At 55.0% G+C, this 11,390-nt stretch overlaps 1 protein-coding gene across 1 annotated transcript in view; it reads right to left on the bottom strand.

Annotated features, from left to right (window-relative positions):
- Nucleotides 1-4,788: 4,788 nt before the first annotated feature.
- Nucleotides 4,789-11,390, bottom strand: part of OLFML2A (olfactomedin like 2A) — a 31,857-nt gene continuing 25,255 nt past the window's right edge. Inside the window, exon 8 of the mRNA XM_037879880.2 lies at nt 4,789-9,243. Within this exon, the coding sequence (XP_037735808.1) occupies nt 8,642-9,243 (602 nt within the window). The 3' untranslated portion in view covers nt 4,789-8,641. The remainder of the gene's footprint in view (nt 9,244-11,390) is intronic.

The raw sequence follows: 11,390 nt of genomic DNA, 5'->3' as shown, positions 1-11,390 counted from the left end.
CATGGATCCAGAGCGGGGGGGATAAGGGCGTCTGTCTTTCTGTGAGCGCTGCTTATTGTGCTGAAAACCAAATTGCTGGAGAAAGACTTTAAGTGCCCTCTGGACGTCCTGTCATGCTGGAGAATACAGGCCACTTCCTCCCCCAAGGACCTTGGGGCCTGCCCACATGGCAGTGTTGGTGCCATTTTAGTCACGTTTCTAGCACTGAGGGTCACCTGCTGTGAGGAGAGCTTGGTAACGGGCTGGAACTAGGGGTGCAGGGGGAGGTGCCGCACCCCCTGGCTTGACGTGGTTTCCATCATACACAGGGTTTACAGTTTGGTTCAATGCCTCTCAGCCCCCCCACTGTACAAATTGTTCCAGCCCCCCTGCTTGATCATAACCCAGCTCTCCTGACCTGGCCATTCCTGCCCAGAAGTTTGTGCTGATCGGGCAGCTGCTTCCCTTTGCTTATTATTGTTCCCCTTGTTTCACACACTTGTAATTCTGCTTCCACTGCCTCCCGAGCTGAAGCAGGTTGCTAAAGCACGCACACACACACACACATACGTGCATGCGCGCACATACATACATGTAGGAGGGGGTCAGCCAGGACCCTGGTTTCTTTTTTTTTTCCAGATTAAAGAGAGATTAGATTTCCCCAGAAACGACGTTTTGGATCCCAGCTGTTACTCGTCATGTTGCAAATCAGATCTGGAAATGGCAAAACTCTTTTTTTTCAGGAACTCTGACAGAGGCGGCATGAATCCTGACTCCACAGAACCTCTGGCACCAGAGAAGTCATCTGCCTTATGGATTTTCCTGTACTATGGCGCATTTAGGAGATGTCAGGCCAGGACTGCAAACCGCTTTTCAGCCTTTCCAAGTCGCCAGCTGCTGGCTGAGCCTTGCGTGAATGTATCAGGCAGGCTGAGGAGAAGGAGGCTGCTTACAATCTGAGTGGGCATTCCAGTTGAAACTGTTGAATTCAGTTGAATTCCAGTTGAATCCCAGTTGGCAACTGGCGACTAGAGACCCAAGGAACAGGTTTGTTTGGCTTGGTGGGTTCCCCAAATGAGGCCAGCAGAGTCCAGTTGATGGATTTAATGGAATCTGCTGTAGACAGGGACAAAGCTGCTGCCTGCACACCAGTCCCTGGCAATCAGCAGCAAGGCCACACACGTTCAGTGTTCACCTATCTAGGTCCCACCTTTGTGCATGCTGAGCATTGTCCAGCTCACCGTGTTGGCTCAGTGTTTACTGTGCAAAGGCTAGGCCAGTCCCTCATTCGCACACCTACACTAACCCCCCCCCGGAGGAACAGGGCTCTTTACAAATGCTACCAGAGCTGGCACCCCTCCCATGCTGCAGCGAGCTGCTACCTTGTCTCCCAGCAGGCACATGGGAGTTGCATTTCCCAGAGTACAGACCCTCTCCGATGGGGCGACAGCCACATCTGATGGGTCTCGTCTCATTTAGAAGGTTTGATTGTGCAGTGCACAAAGGAGACTCCCCCAGGCACCACGAGCTCTCCAGCAAAACCTTGCCTGTCTTCAGGCAAAACAACAACGGCTTTGCTATGCACAACCACCCCAGAGTGTTACCACCATGGAACGGTTACACAACTCCTCTCTGTCTCTGAGTCTCGCCCTCTCTTTTCACTTCTCCCGCTAGTCGCACTGAGGCGCTGAGGTTTCTTTCATAAGATGATCTGGTGAAGCAATGAGGTCATGCGTGTCAGTGTTTCCTCTCAGTTTATGAGACCACGGCTTGAAAAGAAGTCCTCTGCACTGAGCTGCAGGCGGGCCCTGCTCTCAGTGGGTTGTAACTAGAACGGGGCTAAGGCACCAAGTTTGGATCTGGAGCCAAAGCTCCCCAGAGTTCAGGGTTGGGGCCAGGCAATGGACAAACGCTGCACATCCCACCAGGAGTGTGCTGGCCACAGTGTCCAAATGCTCCGAGGGCAAACTAGCTCCGGGGCCCCAGAGAGAATCTGTGTAACTTTCCCCTTTCCCTTGGCAGGACAGAGTTTGACCCGCAGGGTGCCATGAGCAGGGAATGGCTTGTCCTGCCTCAAGGAGAGGTCAGCCGTGTCATTTCCGCATGCGCAGCCTGACCAAAGCATTTGAGCGTCTGAGCTGTCCGAACCTGGCCTGAATGGAAAGTGGATGTGATGGGACCTTTGCACTCACCAGGCCAAATACATGTGGCTACAAAGACCCGATCCTGTAAGGTGCTGAGTGCCTCCTCACCCACACTGATGCCAGGGAGAGAGGAGGGTGTTCCACACCTCAGCACCTGACAGGATGAGGTCCGAAGGGAGGAAATGAGGGTGCTGCTGTCTCCTGGCTAAGTAGCCTCCTGGCCTTAGCCTTGGTGCTGAAATGGCTCCCGGCTGGCCCTGTGATGGGGTCACTAGCCTGGAATCCCTGCTACAGGCTGGGCACAGGAAGGAAATGCCAGGGGGAGAGGAGCCGGACTAGCTGAGCTGTCTCACAGAGGCGTCAGCGAAGGGAGGCCTCTGCTCCTCGCAGGGCCAGCGGAGAGGGCCGGGAGCATGGGGGTGATTGTAAAGAGCCAGGGACTGTGAGGGTGCTGGTGGCGGGAACTCAAACAAATGGCACAGTGGACACATGACCAGCAGAGTCTGAGCCATTCTGGGGGGCAAAGAGGCAGGCGCGGCGCACGCACAGTTAACTTCCACTTCCAGCCATTGCTTGACCTTTTGCTGCTAAACTGAGGGGCCCAGTGTTAAATATCTGTAGCCTGTGTAGGTCCTTCTAAACTGTGATCGTGCCACCCCTTCACCTTCTCTTTGTTACGCTAAATAGACTGAGCTCCTCGACTCTACCCCTGTAAGGCAGGTTTTCTAATCCGTCAGTCGCTCTCCTGGCTCTTCTCGGAACCCACCGTCCTGCTTGACGTGCGGGTGCCAGCACTGGACACAGGATTCCAGCAGAGGTTGCACCAGTGCCAAATACAGAGGAAAAGAACCTCTCGACGCCTCCTCGAGATTCCCCTGTTGAGGCATCTGCGGATCACATTAGCCCTTCTGGCCATGGTGCTGCACTGGGAAGGCATGGTCAGCTGTTCACCCACCACGGCCTCCAGGTCTTTCTCCGAGTCACTGCGTCCCAGGACAGTGGGACCCATCCTGTAAGTCTGGCCGGCATTCTTTTCTCCTGGACATGTACATTTACATTTAACCGTATTAAAAAGCATGTAGTTTGCTTGCCCCAAGCTTACCAAGGGGTCCAGATCGCTCTGCACCAGTGACCTCTCTTCCTTGGTATTTACCACTCCCCCAAGTATTGTGTCATTTGCAAACTTTGTCAGCAACGATGTTATGTTTCCTTCCAGGTCATTGATAAGCATGTTAAATAGTGTAGGGACTGGATCCCCACTGGAACCAGACCCACTCAGTGAAAATTCCCCATTTACTGTTACCTTTTGAGCCCTATCAGTCAGCCAGCTTTTAACCCACTGAATGTGTGCCAGGTTCATTTTATATCATTCTCGTTTTTTAATCAAAATGTCGTGCGGTACCAAGTCAGGTGCCTTACAGCAATCCAAGCCTATTATGTCATCACTATTACCGTTATCACCCAAACGCGCAGCCGCAGCAAAAACAGGCGTCAAGGGCTCTAGCTTCCTGTAGGACTCTGGGGAGGGCGTCTTAGAGACACGCTCCCCCCGGTGAAGTGCAGGGGTGGCCGGCCCCTCCCATTGCAGGGTGAGAACGGGCACGTGCTGGGGAAGCCGGGGCTGGGGCCAGTGCAGAGGTTTGTGTTCCATGCTCGCGGCCGAGGGAATATATTTGTTTAGAATGATTTTACAATTCAATCAGCAGAGGGAGGCAGCCCAGGCTGGTGCAGGGATGCCCTGGGCATGGAGGGATTGTTTAAGCTCCGTGTGTTCTTTGGGAGGAGGTCCCAGTGGCAGGTGGGAATATGTCCTTGGGATCCAGTTCTCATGTGTTCACACCACAAGACTTTACTGTGTGTCTCCACGAGATGCTCAGCCAAACCATTACCCTCGCCCTGGGCTCAAGCATTGTGCTGCTCATAATAGACAGCCTGCAGCACATGGATGACTCTGTAGTCCCTCTCTTCTTCCATTGAGAGAACAGCCTGCATTCGCGGCCACCTACTACAGACAGGCCCCCGGAAGCAGGCAGCACGAGCCCCTCTCCGTCGGAAAACAATATGGCAAGGCGCTTGCTGCTCGCCTGCAGCTGGAGCGTTCCCTGATTTATTACGGTCAAGTTTCCCGGTAACCACAGTGACTGGGCTGTGGCTGCACAGTGACCCCCTCCCCACCAAATGGGGAATGAATCAGGAAGATTGGGTGGGTCATACAGGAACGCCCTGTAAAGACCTTGTGTCCTAGTGGCAGCAGGATCTGGAGATTCACCCCAAGGGCTGATGGCCCAGTCTAGGAATGAGCACAAGGCGTATGAGCTAATTAGAAGCCCAAAGACAGGTGAATGTGTCTCTTTGGCTGCTGTGTTAAGCTGTGGGCGCTGCCTGGCGGGGAGGGCCATGTCTGTAGACACAGGACTGCACAACTCTCCAGGGGCAGAATGTAGCTGGGCCCCAGGGGCACAGGGCTCCCCAGTGGATCAGAGTCTGTGCTCCAAGAACCCATGCCACTGCAGGGAGCTCTTATCAACAGAATCTGACTCCCGTTGTTCAGCTGCAGAGCTTGTCTTTGGCAAGGCCAGGCCAGGCCAGCACTGACCAGGACATGCCAGTAGTGTGGTGGGTCCCCAGACCAGTGCTCCTGGTGAAATGACAGACAGAAATTGGGTTTTTCATCCCATTATTTTTTATTATGGTTCACTTCTAAGAATGACTGGAAATCAAGCCAAGCACTCCCTGCTTCTAGCCACAGATCCCTCCCTCAACGGCTGGGAGCCTGTGAACGCAGCAAACGCCATCTGAACAACATACACGGCTTGCCATTTGCAGCCTTATTCCTCTTCCAGGCATCATTAATCTAAGCGAAGTTCACACCCAGCACTGCCAGCAATGGAGAGCCTTCATTTGCCAGGTGAGAGGGTTCTGGGTTGCTGCCCTGAGTGCACGTCAGTGGTAAGCTAAGGAGCTACAGAAAGCAGAGATGGCTTCATCACATCTTCTAAACTAGCAGTTGATGGTTGCTGCTTATGCCGGGACTAAGTCACCCAAATAAACCCCTCTTGCCAGAGCGCTCTCAAACCCCTGCCCTTGGGGCATTAGGGTAAGGCCGATTTGCGGTACAGCAGCACCCGTAAGTGGCATACTAAGGCATTTGTATGCCTGGGCAGCTATGACATTCAAGGAAATGCATTTTGATGGTGGTCCCAGTGGGGGCTGTGGGACTCCAGGAGCAGCCTGGCTGGAAGAGCTGCTGGAAAAAGCTCTTCCCATTGAGAGGTGCAAGGGGGTATTGGAAGGGGTGCTGCACACCCCGGAATGGTGGAGGTCACCTGCCTCTAGTGCTCAGCACAGGAGAGCTTAGGTGTGATTGCAGCCCTGAGCTCTGAGCAGCCTCCCCATGCAATCAGCACCCCTGACATCCCTCTTCCTCCTCACGGCCTTCCCCAGCACTGCGGTGTGTGAGGCAAGAGCTGCTCTCCCCAGCCTCCACCTTCCCGCCTTCCTGGGGACAGAGCTGCTCAGGGACAGCGGGGGGAAGCTTGGGACTGACAAGAGCTGCCCGAGGCTCTGCTGCTGACTGACTCCAGCAGTGGGACCAGGAGACCTGGCAGCATCTCCGCCACTCAGATGTCCTGGGGACGCCCATAACGGGGGAGAGTTTAGCAGGGCTCGGGCAAAACCCTCAGAGATTGTCCGAGTGCCTGGTGACGCTCCCACTCCGCTCAGCTGGAGTATCAGGCACAGGCTGTGAACTCAGGCTGTGCCAGGGAGAGCAGAGAGATTACAAACCACACTCCGCTCTTTGCAATGGCGAGCAAAGGAAAACAGCCCGTGCTCCATGCTGGGAAGCGCAGTGAACCTTCCCCTCGGGAAAGGCGTTGCTGTGCAAACCTCTGTGTTAGTAATGGGCCAGCCCCAGGCAAGATCAAAGCCATCTGTGTCACAGGCTAATAGTGCTTTAGGAGCTGGCAGTCAGTGCCAATGTCTGCCCTTCTTGCCTCAGACAGCTTTGGCTTGATAACCTTCCCCTGAGCTAGAAAAATAAATGTAGTACCCGACTCAGAATTTGAATGTCTGTCTGGACCCTGCTGGTGAGCCTGGGCCTGGGTGTGGGAAATACCTGATGGTCCTGGGGCCCGGGCTGTGCTGGCCCCCTGGGCTTATGGCACAGAGTGGACCAGCCTCTCGTGCCTGCAAATTGCTGTCGAACACAGTAGCAATGTCTGCTTACTGCACTTTGTTGTGGGGAAGGCCACATCGGCACCAAGCTTATCCCATGGACACCCAGCCATGGGGGATCACACAGACGGCCCAAAGCACACAGCGCTTGCCGGGGCCATGGGGGACTGGCTGGGCATGTGGTGCTGCTCCCTCCTTCTCGCTGAGCTATGTTACAAGGCAGATACAGAGACCTAAAAATATTCTCTCAACCACTGTCCCTGGGGAGTGCATGGTGGTGCTGGGCAGGGGCACTCGGCGTGGGCTCCGGCAGAGGGGCAGGGAGCAGTGCTGTATGCAATACCCACGAAAGGCCAGTCTGGCAAAGCCAGCTCTTACACACGGTTAGCAAAGTGTTCTGCCCTGGGCCGGTGACAGTGAGTTCTGAGGAGGGAATGCTGCCAGGAAGCTAAATTGGTTGTGGGCGCTGCCAGTCTGCTCGCTGGGTGAAGTGCTGGGACAGCTGGTTTGAGCTAGTCTCTAGCTTTGAGAGATTCTTCTGCTCCTGTAGCTGAATTCATCTAGTTGTCTGCTGTGTCTTTCATTCCCCTTGGGGTCTCTACTGCAGGCAGCCATGTCACCAGGGGCTGACCACCAGCTGTTGGTGGGCTCTGGAGTAGACCATGTATCTAGCCATTCTCAGACAGGATTGAGGGAAGGTAACCAAGACTTAGAACCTGTAAGAGGAAGGGAAACAGTGGGACCGCAGGGGATGTCCTGCTACAAAGAATGCTGATATTGCAAATTTTATGCACATGAAATATTTTGAACGTAGCAGACAGGCTCTGGGCAGAGTGGGCACTGTGTGGGCTCCATGGCAAGTTCTCTGGGCCTGGGGCATGATGCCCGTGTCACCAAGTCACTCTGAGACCCGGTGCCTGCATTTCTGCTTGGTGGGCTGTAGCAGGTGCTGGTCACCCTGTGAACGTAACAAAGTGACTGGCAGCAGAAAGGGGAATAAAGGAAAAGGATCCTAATTCCTGCTAGCAACCCAAGATGGTCAACCCCTGGGATGACGGCTGCAGTGCAGAGCCAGAGGAAACCCCTCCGTCCCGCTGGGCGCTCAGAAATAGCTCAGTCCCTTCCACATTTACATGCAGTGAGAGCTCTGCTCACCCCACACTGGCTTGGCAGTGGACAGATGTGGAGAAGGGAGCAACAACACTCAAAAACCTGGCACTTGGCACCACAAGCTACAGCTTTGTACAGGAATACATGGGGGGTCGCTATTTACAGGAGACAATGCAGAGTACAGATCAGCGGCCGGATGGCTGATACTTTAAATAAGACCTTGCCTTATGTGGACCAGCCTGGAAATTCATGGGCACCCAGTTCCCAGCAAAGTTCCTAGTCCCTGGTGTCAGCACCAGGACTTACAGAAAGAGATCTCCTGGCCATTTAGGTTTGGTTACATGAGACAAGCCATTTCAGCAAATGCCAAGATGGCTTTCAGGAATGAATCTAGGAGGCTGAAACACGCTGACCACTGAATGAAAGGGGCTTAAAGCCATCGGTTGGTGATGGAGGAGAATGGGTCCAATGCTTTGTGGGGACTGAATGAATTAATACCACCAAAGGCTGTGCTTCTGGTGGATGGCGTACGGGAAATTCTTCCCCCTGCCTCCAAGCTAGGGCTGGAACGTAGAGAAATGACGTCCCTGTTACCTCCACCCACCACGTAAAATCTGCATGCACAATACTTTAGCACTGGACTTAGACAAGAAGGGTGGAAAGCTGAGCCCAAGATGCTGAGCAAATGGCTGGTGTTAGAAACCTAGGGAGAGATCCCATTTGCACCTTCCCCCAGCTACCACCTGGTTCTGGAGGATCCAGGGAGAATGGCTAAGGCTGATCTTAGGAGGGGAATGGGATTTGGCTGGTTGGAGACAGGGTGACCAGACAGCAAGTATGAAAAATCAGGACAGAGTGTTGGGGGTAATAGGTACCCATATAAGAAAAAGGCCCGAAAATCGGGACGGTCCCTATAAAATCAGGACATCTGGTCACCCTAGTTAGAGAGCTCTTTGGATTGGGTGCTGGGGCAGCACAGAGGTCTTCTCCTGCAAGGCACTGATTCTGGCCAAGGCCTGGCTGTACCAGGCCAGTTTGCCTGTTTTCCGGCAACGACTGACTCACAAAGGCAGTTAGAGGTCCGTGGCAGTGGGTGTGCAAGTGTGTGGATTTGTTTGCAGCCCAAGTGCAGAAGTGGTGTAAGGCACATGGAGGCGCCTTGCCCCTGGACACACAGCTAAAAGTGCTTGATGTTGTAGGACCAACCTACGCCGAGACACAGGGCCCGCTGCTCAGACCACAAAGTGCAGTCTGTAGGTCACCTGGTGGCCGTTGTCCCAGGCATAGAGGACCTTCTCCTTGGGGTTGTAGTCAATCTGCGTGGTGAAGGAGTACTCGTTGAGGAAGGGCAGCTTGAGGTTGGCCTCAGTGCCCGTGTGGGTGTCGTAGGCATAGGCGATCTGCCCATCCTTCTGGCTGTACACATCCACGGCATACAGGATGCCACAGACGATGAAGCAGTTCCCATAGGAGTTGCGCTTGAGGCCTGTCTTCCAGGTGGTCTCCCTCTTCATGGAGAGGTCACTGGGGTCCAGCTTGCTCAGGACGATCACCTCCAGCTGGGAGTAGTCATAGTCCACTGCAGGGTAAATGACCCACAGCCCGCTCTCGTCGACTGCAAAGTCGATGTCCGAGTGGCCCCTCCACTTCCAGGGCGTGGTGTCCTCGTACATCACGTTGGGCAGCAGGGCCCAGGCAGCCACGAAGCGCTGCTTCAGGTCGTACTTGATGATGTTCTTGGTGAAGGCGCGGTTGTAGTAAAACGCTCCCTGGTAGACCACATGGCCGGTCCCGATCCAGTTGTAAGGGAGCTTGTACAGGTTGCTCCAACGACCTGTGGTGAAAGTGAAAGTTCTTTAAGGAACAAAGACTAGGCACCTGAGCCAGGAATGGATCCTTACCTCCCACTGGCCACGTTCCCTCCCCCACCTCCCCCTTCTGCACACTCATCTTCTGCACTGCCAGCTGACTGCTCCTACCAGAGGGGCCTGAGGTGCCAAGCTGCACTCACGTGTCTACATGCTTCTGTGAGCACCAGTCCTGCCTGGGTAGAGCCGGGAGGCAGAAATGGAAGCTGGGGCTGAGGACATGACTAGCTATTGTTGCTGAGCAGAGGGTGACTAGAAGAGGATTCTAGGAAGAGCAAACTACTTTCACCGAGGCAGTTCCAGACCCAGAGTATTCTATAAACCAAAGCCCATAAACCCGCCGGCAAAGTTCCAGCACAAGTTCCAGCATGCCTAATAGGCACTAACCCTGGGGAGGGAATAAACCAGCTTCTGTTCAATCCGGAAGAACCTCGTGTTCAGGGTTGTGAGCTGTGCAGCATTGATACGGGCGTAAGTCCTGCTACAGGCAGACTCATCACTCGCTGCCTGGCGCGAAGGAGGTACCTCCTGGGCAGATGGCCCAGGTGGCCCCTGCTCTGACCCAGGATGGCGATTCCCATGGTCCTAATGGGAGAGATTTCCTCTGGCTACTGACTCCGGCCCTGGGCAGGGTCAGAAAAGAGTCTGGGTCTGTTGGTGTTTCTCATCCTGGGCCACATCTGTGCTGGATGAACATGGACAGGCCTGGAGGCTGGGCTCAGAGAAGCCCCAGGATAGGTGGGGGATGGATAACAGGGACGGAAGGCTGGGCTTTCCTGAGGGGTCACAAGGTGAGCTGAAGAGCCGCAACCGTGAGTCTCTCCCTGAGTTGACCTGGGCTGATGAAAGCTCCCCGTTCAGTTTGGGGCAGATGTGGGGCTCAGACTGAGTCCCATTTGTACGGCTCCTACTGCAGCCCTGCAATGGGATGGGAGTTGCTTCTCACGTTCCAGCCCTGGGAAACCAGCCCCGTTTCTCTGCATGCCTGCAGCATCCAGGCCTCATTTCTGGGACGTTCTCCCCAGCCAAGTGAACTCGTGTAACCCGACGTGCAGGTGCCAGGACCTGCCTGATCACCCAGGCGCTGCTCCAGTCCCACAGGCGCTGTCCAAGCCCCGAACTTTTGAACGCACCAGTCTCTCTTTTATCTTGTTTCAACATGTCGACCGTGTGTACGGCTCCAGGCAGCTCTGACCTTCCTGTGCCGCTAAGGGCGCGGTTGTGCTAGTCACCCTGCTCAGCTTCTCTAAGCTGGTTTCATCTGCTGCATGGGAAAAACATTTCGGCGTCTGCCTTGACATGCAAATGCAGCTCTGGGGACGCGGGGCCTGTCGAGTGGCAGCAATCCAGACGCCATCAGTGGGAAGAGGAATCCGATACACGGGGCACAATTAATTTTCCAGATGTGCTCTCTGCTGCGTGAGTCTTATTGCTGAGCCCGACCACAGACCCTTTGCAGTTTGGGAGCAGCCAGGGTAAGTGAGGATAGCTCCCCTCTGCCCAGCAATGCCTGGCTCCCAGCTCACCCCCGACTTTCCCAGCCGACTCCTGCCCCTCCCGAGCAGGGGGTGAGGGAAGAGCGTCAGCCATTCTCCGATGGCCATTAGAGGTGCTCCATGAATTCACGGCAACCCAGCCTTGCCCCCTTGTGTGTGCTCCCTGCAGCTGCCCTCACATGGGGGCTTTCAGGGGACTCCACATGCAAAGTCACCAGCCACCAGTCTCATGCCATTAGTAGTTATACTCATCCAATCAGGAGACAGAAACAGCACCATGTGACCTGTCGAGCAGCTGTGTCGAGTGGCTGGGGCCTGGGTCTGGGAGCCAGGAGCTCTAGCCCCAGCCCTGTCCCTGGCCTGCTGGATGACCTCGTGCAAGTCCCTTCCCCCCTCTGTAGCTCTGCCCACCCTCACTCCCTTGTCCGTGAGGCTGTGAGCTCTTTGGGGCGGGGTCAGCCTCTCACTCTGGTTTGTGCAGCACCTAACGCAGCGGGGCCCTGAACTCAGCTGGGGCCTCTGGACGCTACCAGAATAAAACGGGAGTGACCGCCGGGCTCTAAGAACCAAGAGGGAATCCCGTAATCACAGCCTACCTCCAGAGGATATCCCCCACC

This window comes from Chelonia mydas, chromosome 16 (assembly GCF_015237465.2).
Source record: "Chelonia mydas isolate rCheMyd1 chromosome 16, rCheMyd1.pri.v2, whole genome shotgun sequence".
NCBI lineage: Eukaryota > Metazoa > Chordata > Testudines > Cheloniidae > Chelonia > Chelonia mydas.
The sequence above is the reverse complement of the archived record's forward strand: the minus strand, read 5'-3'. Positions and strand labels throughout refer to the sequence as shown.